Consider the following 14,305-nt stretch of genomic DNA (forward strand, 5'->3'; position numbering starts at 1 on the left):
TAATAATAATATTAATCCAAATATGGACGCTAATTTGACTTTTAATTTATAATATTTAGAGTAAAAGATCTGAATTCTTAGTCTTAATCAATAACACGGGTCATTAATTACTATTAAAAAGTTGTGCTCGTTTTAGCTAAACACAAATTTGATTAAGTTCGAAAATTTAAAACAAATATTGACCCTATTGGAGATGGATGAATTTGGTGAAGTAGGTCCTTAAATAATCACCCACTATTGTTTCTCTATTATGATATGTGTTAGAAAAAGTTATGATTCTTCCCCTAAAGGTGAACCTAATTTTATGCTAAAATAGAGTATCTATTATATACCTAACATAATTTGTAAAAATATTCATTTGAAATCATTAACGGTGTTATGGATTTACATGTTTGTATAAGAATCTTAAAATAAAGCAAGAGAAGTATTCAAAACAAACTAAAAATAAACTAAAGGAAGATAGTAAGAAGAACAATACCCTACACTAACATAAGATCTACAAAATAAATGCAATTATCCTACGTATGTTCCATGGTTTTTAATGCGACGTCGCCGTCAACGTGCAGGGGTGCCTCGTCTTTATCTAAAATATAAGAGCAACACAAGGCTTGAGGTTGTGTTAGGCAATGAAACCACATGCAGCATGAATGAGATTATCATTTAAAACTGTATTCTCTTAGGCGGCTTTCGTCATTGGATGTGTATTTACTATTCTACCCATGACCCACACGTACGAATATGGACCCACCAAGCGGTTCACACACTCCCTAAACCTCTTGCTGATCTAGCTAGCGTCTCTGGTGTTGTTGCCAGACACCTAAAAGGAATAACAACCATTGTAGCATCATGATAAACATGATGATCATTTTCCTTTGCATAACGTACGTGTTGGTATTTATTATAAGGGAAAGTATTCCGATGCACTTAAACATACATTCATGCACGAAGTCTCAACATTTTTCATTGTAAATAAATCAAGCAAGATAACCTTTTTTCAATTTCATTTCATTCCTAACATAACCTTTAAAACATGTCTCAGGGTTGTAGGTCATAAATCTCCCTCTCTCAAAACATTTCATTGCATGTCATACATGTTATGGTCCAACATAATCATGTCACAGTATATCATGACATTTCATAGCATATCATAATTCATCGAAGCATAATACGTCATCCATTTGTATTTTAATGTTACTGGTCATATCTTATAACAAACCATATCATATCATTGAAACATATCGTATAATAAAACATAACAAACATATCAAATATACAACACGACAGGGTCATTGGGCACATGTCATCATAGAGAAGACAACTCTTCCAATCATGTCGATAGTTGAGCCAATTACTTGGTTGGTCTAGGCCGAAGTTAGTACAACCCCTTACAATTTAATTCTATTTAAGGAGTCAATAGATAAATTATAATTCTACTATAGTAATTGTGTTATCTAATATGTTATCATAAAATAATTTAAACTAGTTAAAATTATTTAACATAAAATAATTTAAACTAATTAAACCTAGTTCGCATAAAATAATTTAAATTTGGAGGTCTCGACTTCAATAAAAAAATCTATTTTTTTCGTATGGGATAATTTATACACGGATCTTTTTTCAAACGTATTATGCATATGTTTTGTAATCTATAATTTATTGAATATATATATAAATTTTTATAATTATTGAAACATGAAAGACCAAATTTATTATATATAGATGGGGTGTTTATAATGACTAGATGATCCGACCAATTCAGACCGCTCCAATTCAACTTAAATTCTTTTCTTGAAAATTCTGTTTGAATTGCCATGTGACATTTTTGTGGTCGGGTAAATCTGACCAACCCTAAAGTTACAATCCAACCAAATCCGAATTTTAAAAAGATTAAGAATTTTTAACGGTTGTAACTAATGTTAGTAATATGTTGTGATTTATAAATGTTTGATATTTAAAATTTTATGAGGTTTTTAGTTATTATTATAACATATATTTTGGATGAGTAAGATTTTTTTTTAAATAATAATATATAATAATAATAATAATAATCCAAAAACTTAACTTAATCCAACTCAAAAATAGAGAGTTTGGATGGTAAACTTTATAAGAGTTTGTTCGAGTTAAAAATTTTGAATTTATAAAAAAAAAAAAAAAAAAAATCAACCCAACGTACACCGCAATTGACACGTGCTCGCTCTTAAAATAAACTTAAAAAATGTTAAATACATAAATTGAAAGGGACTAATATTCATATATATATATATTATATATATATATATGGAAGAGGGGTTGTTTGGTTGGGGAAGTATTATCCGTACATTTGTAAAGTAATGTATGGTTTGGTTTCATAATCACCAAAGAGATGTCTACTTCTTCTATTTATTTCTTTCATACTCATTTCATTTAAACCATACATAAAACCCATATTTTAAATTGTTTTATGTTCTTAAAAATAAATATTAATTCTTTCTCCCTCTTGGGGGTAAATTTGTAATTTTGCCTTGTAACATATACTATCGACTAAGAATAAGAGCGATGATTTTAATATAAAAAGTTAATACGAAAAAAAACGGGCTTGGATTGAAACCCTAATATTAGTGATGATTATGTTAGTGTAACGACCCAGATCTACTATATTATCCTCTTTGAACTTTCTCTCTCGAGTTTTTGCGAAAGACTTTAAAATGCGTCTATTAGAGAGAGGTTTACACACATTTATAAAGAGTATTTTGTTCTCCTTCCCAACTAATGTGAAACATTAGAAAATTGGTGATTGTGAAGCATTTTAATCGAAAAATTAATTGGATTGGAATATGAAAGGTGGATATAAGTTGAATGTGTACTCTACATCCAACTCACTCCTCCACTCATCCATCGAACCCTACCAATGCACTATGACCAATCAACCAACCAACGACTAAACAATTTTCACATCCTATAAATTAAAATATTATTATAAATAAATAACGTTATACAATATATTCATCTTTATTTATTTCTAACCTATAATAGAATAACAGAATGTCATGAGATTAAATGAACTAACTATTGGAGCGTCTACAGGTTACAAGTGCGTGTAACCTACACCTCATGCATGTTACATTTCATATGACCATGGATTACTTCTCTAGCATGTAAGATACGAATGCGTACATCATGATACTTTATTCACATTCCTCTCTTTTTCACTAGTTTTTGACTGAGTGAGCGTATGCTAGTCCATAGTTAGGCCAAAAGATGTTAGCAAGCCTGCCTAGAGAGTTCATAAACAATTCAAAAAAGAAAGAGTACTTGTATATAGATCAAATAAAAGTTGTGAATGTCATTTACATGAGTCCGTGTAAGAAAGAAAGAACTCCAACCTCAAATTTGTGTATAAATAAGGAGGCATGTGAGCATTTGTTTATGAGGGAGGAGAGCAGGCTTTGCAACTAAGCCTACAATATCCAAGATCTTCCTTAGAACCCAAGGAAGAACCCACCATATAACCAGGGTTCTTTTCACATTCACCTGCTTTGGCCCATGCACTACAGTGCTCATTCTCATCCACACAATCTGGATTCCTCCAAATCTCATCTACTGGTAGCATGTGAATCCATTTTGTTGCAGACCACTTCTCCCCCTCTATCACTGGGCAGCTCCCGTGATAGCTCGTCGGGTCTGTCGTCACGTTTGGATGGAGACTGAAGAATAGTAGAGCGTCACCCTTCTTTGGCTTAACTGCAGCCATAAACAAATAAACACTCTCTTTGGAAGACAAAATGTGATGCGACGAGCAAAAGAAAGATGAAGATGACGAGAAGTTAAGCAAACGACTTTTTTTTGTGAGATTCCAGATCGGTTGGGGAGCAGAACGAAACATTCTTTATAAGAGTGTGGAAACTCAAAGAGGGCAATATCTACTTGTTTCTTAGCTGGCGTTTTGTTTCAAACTAAAAGTTTACCAATAAACAGATCTCCAAGTCATTGCCCGTTTTTAACAGAAAAGAAACTAGAATTGAATTCCATGATATAGAGAACATGTGAGATCCCACGTCGATTAGAAAGGAGAACAAGTGACAGCGAGGACGCTGGGCTACAAAGGGGGTGGACTGTAAGATCCACCAAATCCAGGGATTTTGCCCTACGGTTTGAGAGAGGAAGGGACATTATTTATAAAGGGGTGGAAATCTATCCCTAACAAACACATTTTAAAAACCTTGAGAGAAAGTCTGAAAGGATAAACTCAAAGAGGACAATATTTGCTAGCAGTGGGCTTGGGCTGTCCTAACATGGTATCAAAATCATGCTTTTAACTTAGCCGTGATAAAAAAATTTGAAGAAAAAAACTCAATACCTCCATAACCGGTCGTAGAGCAATCGGACAAATCCTTGTTCTCCTCCTCGAATACTTTAGCCTGTCAAAGAGAGATTATAAATTGCAACACTTCATAAACAAGTTCCAAACTTCAACTCGAAACGAATTACGAAAAGTCCGAACGAGAGCAGTTAGTGTTCGAAGAAAGTAATACCGGAGAATCGGGAAAGACAGTTTCTCCACCCCTTTCAACATTGGACAAATACATCAAGACTGTGGCTATCCGATGACCACCAGCAGCTACATTGACTGGATCTTGAAAAAAATCAAAATGTGGTACATATTGCTGACCATTTTCATACCTTAGTATTTGTATAGGCTCCCCATTATCTGATCCGAAAGAGCAATTTCGAGATTTTACGAGCCTCATTCTGTAAATAAATAAACGATACAACATCAAAAGATCTATAAGTCGTTTACCGACGGGAAGGAACGTCCACACAGCAATCTTGGCCTCAATGCCAGCAACTATGTCATCCTGGGGAGGGGAAGGGGACTCAATGTTAGCAACTATGCCACAGTTGTAGTATTATATCTGTGTCAAGGCCGTCCTTGTTCTTCTTTAATGCATAAATTTGAACAATCTGTTCTTACTGATAGTTTTTATAGTAGACCACATCAAACTTAGGCCAATCTAGATGAACACTAAATCAAATTTTCATGAATTTTATGAAGCCCATTTGAGAAAAGTATTGGAAAAGGGAATCTAAACTGCAGAAACTGGCAGATGTTTTGTTAATACTGGAGTCAAATACCTGAGCCTTGTAAAGAAACATGCCGGTACTCGTCCGGTCAGTACTCGAACGACTTGCACCCGTAATGTCATCGACCACCAATGATTGCTCTAAGTAATCCTTCGCCTACAAAAAGTATATGACAGTTATTGTATCAGCCCAAGTCCACTACTAGTAAATATTGTCCTCTTTGGGCTTCCCCTTGAGGTTTTTAAAATGCTTTCGCTCACTCTTATTAGAAATGCTTCGTTCTCCTCCCCAACCGATGTGGGATCTCACAATCCATCCCTCTTTAGGGCCCAACATCCTCGCCTGTACTCGTTCTCCTCTCCAATCGATGTCGTTTCCCTCTCTGGTCGATGTGGGCGTAACATCCTTGCTGGCACATTACCCGGTGTCTGGCTTTAATACCATTTGTAACAGCTCAAGTCCATCGCTAGCAAATATTGTCCTCTTTAGGCTTTCCCTCAAGATTTTTAAAATGTGTCTGTTGGAGAGAGGTTTCTGCACTCTTATAAAGAATGTTTTGTTCTACTCCCCAACCGATGTGGGATATTACAATCCATACCCTTCAGGGGCCAGCGTCCTTGCTGGCACTCGTTCTCCTCTCCAATCGATGTTGTTCCCCTCTCCAATCGATATAGGATCTCACAATCCACACCCCTTCGGGGCCCAACGTCCTTGCTAGCACATTGCTCGGTGTCTGGCTCTAACACCATTTGTAACAGCCCAAGCCAACCGCTAGCAAATATTGTCCTCTTTGGGCTTTCCCTTTCAAACTTCCCCTCAAGGTTTTTAAAACACGTTTGCTAGGGAGAAGTTTTTACACTCTTATATAAATAATGTTCTGTTCTCTGCCCCAACCGACATGGGATCTCACAATCCATCCCCTTCAGAGCCCAGCATCCTCGCTGACACTCATTCTCCTCTCCAATCGATGTCATTCCCCTCTCAGTCGATGTAGGATCTCACAATCCACCCCCTTCGGAGCCCAACATCCTCACTGGCACACTACCCGGTGTCTGGCTCTGATACCATTTGTAACAGCCCAACCCCACCACTAGCAGATATTGTCATCTTTGAGCTAGCTCTCTTTCAGGCTTTCCCTCAAGGTTTTTAAAACGTGTCTACTTAAGAGAAGTTTCTACACTCTTATAAAAGACTAGGGAGAGGTTTCTAAACTCTTGTAAAGAATGTTTCATTCTCCTCCGCAACAATCGATGTGAGATTTCACAATTATACACAATTAAGTCCGAGGATCAATTTTTCTCAGCCTCCAAACAGGAAAAGGAAAATGAACAAAGAGAAATTCACCATACCAAATCGATAAGATGCTGGCACTCCTCTGCAGACAAAAATCCCTTGTATAAAAAAGCCCTGTATATGTTCATCTAATTGAGCAAAAAAGAAAGAAATGGAAACAAATAGCCGAAAATGTGCAAGATTCTAGACTTCATCAGGAAAATTCATAGAAAAAATTAAGAACATTACGGACCTAGGTTGCGATGAAAGCTGAACGACGCGAGTGGGATCGATTTTAATGGAGGAACCGTCCATTTTCATCCTAATAACAGAATCTTCCCTGTGAAAATCATATCAATTAGGTCAAAATTTCAAATATCGGATGAACGGAGATAAACAAAAACAGAGAAATCAATGAAGTATTATTACGTTTTCGTGTCGTCCAAGAGTAATTTCGGCAATCGATTGGCGGAGCGAGCAAATAGAGGGAATGAACAGAGGAAACAAAGAGAAAATGCAAGAAAAAATCGAGAATCCATGGCGAAACTCGAGCTCTGAAACTCAGAAATTAAAGAGAAAAAAAGCGAATTATATAAACGAATAAATGGAAAAGAACGAGAAATCAAATCAAAGAACGAAAATGGATGACTGAGAAAGCGATCGCTTCGAATTTTCTGGTTCATACTCATTTAAGAGGAGAATTAATGGGCAGCCCAGAAGAGGATCTGCTCCGAAACCGCTGCTTACAACCATGGAAATTGAAGTTTCTTCCAGCGGGAAATTGTTTTGCATTGAAGGACTCAGTTCCTTTTTGATGGAAGATGACAAATAAATGCCTATTTTTAAAACTCCCATAAACAAATCCCATCCATTTTTATAATTTTCCTTATAATGCTTTTTTTATATATATATATATATATATATATAATTATTATTATTATTTCTCAAAAAAAAATTAAAAAATTAAAAAATAATAACTCAAAAGTACTAATAATTTTTTTTTGGACCCATCTGAAATTTCGAGTTAGTTAGACAGGTGACATTAACAACTCCAATCAAGTTTAGAACACGACCCTTTATTTTCGAGTTTTTTTTTGTTATTATTATTATTTAAAAATCTTACTTATTTAGTTATATATTAACTTAATAACTAAAATCACTGTATAATTCAAATATTAAATTTTTATAAATCACAATGCATCATCAATATCAGTTACAAACGTTAAAAAATTCTTAATTTTTTTTTTTTTTAAAATAGGGTAGAGTTGAGCTCGCTTGTAACCCTATTTTTGAGTTAGTCGGGGATGTTGATATGCAAAGTAAATTTTATGATTTTAAAAAATTCAACCCCAACTCAAATCGAAAAAAAAAAAAAAAAAAAAACTAACCCAATTCAATGTTTATGTTTGGGTTTTATAGTTCAGATTGATCAAGTTATTGGATCATATGAATATCCCGAAAAAAAATAAACTATTTAAACCGTTGTTATGCATTATGATAAAACCAATGTGATTAATGAGTTTTAATGGTACGTGTATCATTAAGTTCCTTCATTAAACTTCTAAATAAATCTTAATCATTATAAATGTGCAATTGAGAATTAATATTTAAACAGAATGATCTTGCCATTTATAGTCAATTCCTCGCTAAATTTATTAATTGAGAATTAATATTTAAACAGAATGATAATATATATTTACGTTCTTCATTGGGAATGAAAATTTCGAATAAGTCACCTAACATAGAATTATTTCGAGCAAAACACAACCACCGAGAAGAAAAATGCACATTGGTAATATAAATAGTGACTTTTACTCGGGTATCACCAATTCAGCTATGGTCTCACTTTATTTATTTATCCCTCTTTTACTCGGGTATCACCAATTCTCATAAACCTTCGTTCTATGTTCAAGTCAATTACAAATAAAATATACTTATTTTTAAGAAACAAGAAGCACGAGAGAATATCACTAAAAAAGAACAACTTTGTAAGTGTTCTTAGGGTTGAGGGTTGTTCGGAGAGAGTTCCACGTAGGCTAATTAAGAAAATGATCGGGAGTTTATTACTAAAGAATACATTAAAGCTTTTTGAGAGAAATCAGAAGTAACGTCACGGGAGTTTATGCTCAAAATGAACAATAATTATATTATTATGGAAGATCGTGTGGTTCCCAACATTCAGGTTAGAATTAAACGGTTGCTTAAAGCTAGGCCAACACAAATCTTGAAGTAGAATTCAAGCACCTTCAATGCACTCCCACATCCTATAAATAAACTCTTTTCATTACTCAATCCCTTATCTTTCACCCAATCTCTTCGAATGGAGTTCCCAAATCGCTTGCCTCTTTTCTTCATCTTCTTCCTCTCTTCCATTTTCCTTTCCTTTGGTAATGCGTTAATAACAACTCTCTTATGTATGAGTTGCTAACGTCTTACATTCGAGCTCTTTATATATCTGTTGTATTTATGAGTTATTATATGTAACGATTTATGCTCACAGCTAGTAGATATTGTCTGCTTTAACCCGTTAAGTATCGTCGTCAGCCTTACAGTTTTAAAACATGTCTGTTAGGGAGAGGTTTCCACACCTTTATAAGAAATGCTTTGTTTCCATCTCTAACTGATGTGGGATCCAATAGTGGACAATATTTGCTAGCGATGGGCTTGAGCTGTTACAAATGGTATCAAAACTATACATGGGATCGGTTAGAAAGGGAAACGATATCTACTAGTAGTGGGATTGAGCTGTTACATTATATGTATGCATATTGATGTAAAAAGTCTTGGACTCGAGTTCTTTGTATATTTGTTGTATTTGAGTTGTTATATGCATGAATATCGACGTAGGAGGTCTTAGGCTCGAGTTCTCAATAAATTTGTTGTATTTATGAGTTATTATATGCATGCATATCGACAAAGCAGGTCATAGGCTCGAATTCTTTATAAGTTGTTAGAATGTAATTTTTGAAATATATATTAAAATTAAGTCGTAAATTTTAACTTAATATTTGATTTTTATGTATTATTTTATTATTATTATTTTTTTAGTTTAAACATGGATTTAAAATGTATTTTTTAAAATTTAAATTTACAGGGCAGGGCAGTGCGCACACGGTTGCGTTTTACTTTCGCAACAAATGCCCATTCACCATATGGCCAGCGACGGCACCGAACGCCGGCCAGCCCATACTCGCCGACGGGGGGTTCACTCTCCTCTCCGGCCAAACACAGCGCGTAGTGGCGCCAGCATCCTGGACCGGCCGATTCTGGGGAAGAACCGGCTGCAACTTCGGCCCAAAGTCAAACAATCAACAACCCGCTTGCGAAACCGGCGACTGTGGGGGCCAACTCGCCTGCAAGGGGCTAATCGGAACACCACCAGCGACACTCGTCGAAGTTGCCCTCCAAGAAGACAAATCAAAGCCCAGTTTCTACGACATAAGCCTTGTTGACGGATTTAACCTCCCGATTTCAGTTAATTCGAAACAGCCCATTTCCCCCAAATGCGCCATTGGAAGCTGCGAGAAGAATCTTAACGAAATTTGCCCCGATGAATTGAAGGTTTTGAATGGGAACCGTCAAGTCGTGGCTTGTAGAAGCGCTTGTTTGGCCTTTGGATTAGACCCGTTCTGCTGCAGAAATGAGTACGGATCGCCGGAGACTTGTAAGCCGAGTCTGTATTCGAGGATGTTTAAGGAGGCTTGCCCGTCGTACTACAGCTTTGCCTTTGATTCGCCACCGCCGTTGGCCAGTTGCTCGGCTAAGGAATTTGTTGTCACGTTCTGTCCGGCGGGTTGGGGCGGCGGCGATGCGGCGGCGAGACAAGAGTAGTGGGTTCAGTGATGACGGTGGATCGGCTTGGTTTGGCTTAGCTATGTTGTGAAGTTTGTATGAATAATAATTTTTTTTTTTTTTTTTTTTTTTAAATCGTGTTGGGCTCGGCAATGTACTATTGGGCCGACGGCCCACCCTTTAATAGCTCAAAATTTCCGCCATTCTGTTTAGGGTTTCTTATACAATGGGCGAAACTAGACCTATATAAATATGCGCCGAAAGGGCTCTGCTCTCATCCGTTCATAATCTTTCCTGTTACTATCTCTTTAAGCATTTGCTCTATATTGTTTTTCTCTGTTTATATGTTATTCCGGATCAAGTGATGAGAAAAATAACTGCAACAATATGAATGGAAGCAATTCCATGTTCATGATTCGTGGTATTTACGTCTGATGTTCTTTCTTTTCTTTGTTTGATTGTTCATTTTAATCTGGAGATTTGATGAATGTTTGGTATTCGTTTGTGTTTTTGAATTACGTGTGACTGTTTTGAAATACTTATTTGACTCTGATCTTCATTTTTCGATCTGTTTTGCTTTCTACTTCATATTTGTCTTTGTGTAGCGGTTGCTCTGTGATTACATGCCTTCTCAGGCAGTATACGCTATTCTGAAACTCAATAATGTGGATAGATCTATTGAATGAAAATGAGAGCTTCAGCTTCTATATGTTTTTTTCGTAAGCTATTTAGTGATTTTTTCACATTCTCTGCGGTGATGAATTATGAATAAAATTCACATGTCAGACTTCAGAGATTTTTCTTTCCTTGGAAAGGAAGTCGATGAGAATGAATATTCATATTCTGAGCATAAGCTAGTGATTAATCGTTATAGTTTCTCTGTAATTTCGTTGTCTTAAAAGTAGAATTCTCCATTGGAATGGCTAATTTTTTCATGTGCCTATTGCAATGGAGGACATTTTTAAAAATGTTTTAGGTTTTGTACCGAAAACATATTGGATATGCATGCAAAGATTTTGAAAACATATTGGATATTGAAAGGTGCTTATTGAATAATCTTTAGGGAAAAGGTGGATAAGCCATGGAACTGAAATTGTATAGTTGAGCCTTGCATACTTGCATCATTCTCACACAAGCACGACCAACAATGCAAATCTGTGATGAACTCATACCTAATATTTAATACAGCGCATTTTGTACGAGTATACAAATTATATCTAAAGTGTATTGATTTTTTAAACTGTACATCTATCTAAATATTAGGTATGAGTGGGATTTTCGAGAGCCTCGGTTTTAGAAAACTAGGGCAGAGAGGGATTGAGAGAAGGTTTTAGAAAACTAGGGCAGAGAGGGATTGAGAGAAGGTTTTAGAAAACTAGGGCAGAGAGGGATTGAGAGAAGGTTTTAGAAAACTAGGGCAGAGAGGGATTGAGAGAAGGTTTTAGAAAACTAGGGCAGAGAGGGATTGAGAGAAGGTTTTAGAAAACTAGGGCAGAGAGGGATTGAGAGAAGGTTTTAGAAAACTAGGGCAGAGAGGGATTGAGAGAAGGTTTTAGAAAACTAGGGCAGAGAGGGATTGAGAGATTTTCGAGAGACAATTCGTTCTTGCGTTGCCTACGGCCAAGCGATGTATGCTCGAGCCTCTGGCCTCGGTTTTGCGGAAAGCCTCTTTCTTTTTCTTTCTTTCCTGTCTCCTGGTAATAGGAATTGTGGGTAATTAGCAATATATATTACACAGAAAACCTATAATTCGCCACACCAAAAAGTGCGATGGGTAGCCACTCCAAAAAGAGGATCCTGCACACCGGAATGGAGGTTGTGTCATCCCGATTGTACATGCGTCTAGAGGCTTGATTCTGTGCGTTAGACAACTGATAGGTCGGGGCTCATAGGGTGCATTTACAGCAAGTTATGAGTATATCTCTCGAGGGTAAAGATAGTTATCTAAATACCAGTTGTGGATAGTATTCAATTTATCTCATCCTGTTGAGTAGTCATCTCATCCTGTTGAGTAGTCCTCTAGCAGGTTGTAATGTGTGATCCTGTCTCCTTCAGCATTTGATCAGAGTAGTAGGGCATTGTATAAAGATGCCTGTGATCCTACTACCTTATCTGAAGTCCGGCGTAAATAGAGGTCACCACAGGTCTATCTTTCCATGTTTCACTGGTCTATCTTTCAGTGTTTCGTCTATCGTGGGATTCTTCCATTAGTTTGATATAACTAATGCGCCTTTACCCGAGACTGGATCGTTTCTATATTGAATGATACTAGAGCCCGAGCCCAATTATTTGTATTTTTTATGTTTTTTGAGTAAATTTAGTCGTCTCTCATTTTCAGCTAGTTGAGTGGTGTTTAAGGGATTAAGAGAATTATTGAGTGTTTCAACTAGTTTGTGTAAGTGTGTGATGAGGTATTTGAGTAGTATTTTTTGCTTTGTTGGTGGTGGTTTTCAAGGCCTATGTGTTGAGAAAGTAGTACTTTTGAATATTTGAGTATTGTGTGTTTTGAAAGAAAGTCGTACTCTAAAGGGTAACATTTTTAGTGGAGTACTTTTTGTTCGAGAGTCTTCGAGAGAGAGACGTTCGAGAGTCTTCGAGAGAGAGACGTTCGAGAGTCTTCGAGAGAGAGACGTTCGAGAGTCTTCGAGAGAGAGACGTTCGAGAGTCTTCGAGAGAGAGACGTTCGAGAGTCTTCGAGAGAGAGACGTTCGAGAGTCTTCGAGAGAGAGACGTTCGAGAGTCTTCGAGAGAGAGACGTTCGAGAGTCTTCGAGAGAGAGACGTTCGAGAGAGAGACGTTCGAGAGTCTTCGAAAGAGACGTTAAATAAGCAAGCAAGAGAGAAATAACAACGACTTAGAGTATATAACCTAACCTTACCTTAATTTTGAATTCCATTGTGGGAAGAAAATAAGTTATCATTGTGGGAAGAAAATAAGTTATGATGCAATGGAATTGTTAAACCATCATGCTTGACTAAGAAAAACCATGATGCTCGACTACCTTAATTTTGGCTTACTCATTTGCTTTGTTTTTTTGTTTTTGTTTTTGTTTTTTTTCAAAATTAAGTGCAATTCAAATCCTATTAAAAAAATTTATATTTAAAAATTATTTATTTATTTTAATTTTCATGGCGGCTAACCTCCACTACATTAAAGAAATCGAAAGCATGAACCCACGCGATCTTGTTTGACTGTAAGAGATTTTGCACGCTGCAAATTCACCCTTTTTTTTTTTTAATATATATTTTCTTTTCTTTTTCCTTCTAAATTAAATATAATTTAACTTTTTTTTTTCTTTTAGAGTCAAAATCATATAAATCAAAGACAAAAAGCTACGTGGCTAAATTAACTTTTATTGATTTTTTTTTTTAATTTAAAAAGAAGAGAAAAGGAATTTTGATATGAATCAAACCAAACAAATTATTTTTAAAATTTTTCTTCTAAAACATTAATTAATTAATTAATTATTTCTAATTATCTCATAAATTCTTAAAATTTCAATTCTTAAATAGTTCTAAAATAAATAAATTTTTATGATACCCGAGAATTTAAAATCTGTGCTTTATTTGGAACGATTCTATATTTTAATGGTCACATGTAAATTTTTCAGAAAGACTGTTTTGAAAGAACCCGAGAATATATGAAAGTTTATTCGATAATTATTTTATATAAAAAGTTGATCTTTTCTAGTGTAAAGTGGGTACATTTTTTTATAGTAGAATTAAATAATAAATAATAAGTTGGTAAACGACTTGTCGACTAAGTTTGTTTTAATTCCACGGTGTGAATAGAAAACAAGCATGCGACATGACGTTTTGGAGAGCTGGCTTCCAATTCCATGAGATTATAATTGATGGCGGCTGGCTAATACATTTACAAAAGGCCATTTTAGCGAAAAATAATTAGATATGATAACTATTTTCTCACATGTTACTAACTTATTATTTTACTTTTTTTTTTTATATACGAATAAAATATAATAAAGTATTCACGTAATTTTATTGTTGGGGTCGAAAAATGCAATCACATGGATATGATAGAACCTATCATTTTAAAAACATCATGCATGGCCTTGGGCTCTAATTTCTAGTCCAAGCAACACATGGTCCACGCACACATAGACCCATTATGCAGACTCGTATACGTACTCTTGGGCTTAGCTCATCAAGCTAGCATTCTC

At 35.5% G+C, this 14,305-nt stretch overlaps 2 protein-coding genes and 3 non-coding genes across 5 annotated transcripts; 4 read left to right on the forward strand and 1 right to left on the reverse strand.

Annotated features, from left to right (window-relative positions):
• Nucleotides 1-3,272: 3,272 nt before the first annotated feature.
• Nucleotides 3,273-7,172, reverse strand: LOC111793175 (putative prolyl 4-hydroxylase 7). The gene is made up of 9 exons (XM_023674947.2): nt 7,019-7,172; nt 6,763-6,887; nt 6,587-6,673; nt 6,411-6,468; nt 5,113-5,217; nt 4,778-4,835; nt 4,512-4,687; nt 4,337-4,397; nt 3,273-3,720 (listed from the first exon to the last, which is right to left on the reverse strand). The coding sequence occupies exons 2-9, from the start codon at nt 6,870-6,872 to the stop codon at nt 3,404-3,406; spliced, it is 972 nt and encodes a 323-aa protein (XP_023530715.2). The 5' UTR covers nt 6,873-6,887; nt 7,019-7,172; the 3' UTR covers nt 3,273-3,403.
• Nucleotides 7,173-8,634: 1,462 nt separating this feature from the next.
• LOC111793176 (Pathogenesis-related thaumatin superfamily protein) lies at nt 8,635-10,978 on the forward strand. The gene is made up of 2 exons (XM_023674950.2): nt 8,635-8,720; nt 9,428-10,978. The coding sequence occupies exons 1-2, from the start codon at nt 8,654-8,656 to the stop codon at nt 10,162-10,164; spliced, it is 804 nt and encodes a 267-aa protein (XP_023530718.2). The 5' UTR covers nt 8,635-8,653; the 3' UTR covers nt 10,165-10,978.
• LOC111794161 (small nucleolar RNA Z199) lies at nt 10,480-10,565 on the forward strand. The gene has a single exon (XR_002815052.1). It is a non-coding gene; the product is annotated as a small nucleolar RNA Z199 (small nucleolar RNA).
• Nucleotides 10,735-10,822, forward strand: LOC111794165 (small nucleolar RNA U54). Its single transcript, XR_002815056.2, has one exon. It is a non-coding gene; the product is annotated as a small nucleolar RNA U54 (small nucleolar RNA).
• LOC111794166 (small nucleolar RNA R64/Z200 family) lies at nt 10,872-10,979 on the forward strand. The gene has a single exon (XR_002815057.1). It is a non-coding gene; the product is annotated as a small nucleolar RNA R64/Z200 family (small nucleolar RNA).
• The last annotated feature ends 3,326 nt before the right edge of the window (nt 10,980-14,305 follow it).

Source organism: Cucurbita pepo, chromosome 4, assembly GCF_057944985.1.
Source record: "Cucurbita pepo subsp. pepo isolate OVF chromosome 4, ASM5794498v1, whole genome shotgun sequence".
Taxonomy (NCBI): domain Eukaryota; kingdom Viridiplantae; phylum Streptophyta; class Magnoliopsida; order Cucurbitales; family Cucurbitaceae; genus Cucurbita; species Cucurbita pepo.

Bases quoted from the DNA above. Each gene is read 5' to 3' on its own strand.
- LOC111793175 (XM_023674947.2), bottom strand. From the start codon at position 6,872: ATGGATTCTCGATTTTTTCTTGCATTTTCTCTTTGTTTCCTCTGTTCA. The intron at 6,469-6,586 runs GTCCGTAATGTT...GAACATATACAG, and splicing joins CAGCTTTCATCGCAACCTAG to GGCTTTTTTATACAAGGGAT. The intron at 5,218-6,410 runs GTATGGTGAATT...TACTTTTTGTAG, and splicing joins GCCAGCATCTTATCGATTTG to GCGAAGGATTACTTAGAGCA.
- LOC111793176 (XM_023674950.2), top strand. From the start codon at position 8,654: ATGGAGTTCCCAAATCGCTTGCCTCTTTTCTTCATCTTCTTCCTCTCT. The intron at 8,721-9,427 runs GTAATGCGTTAA...TTAAATTTACAG, and splicing joins TTCCATTTTCCTTTCCTTTG to GGCAGGGCAGTGCGCACACG.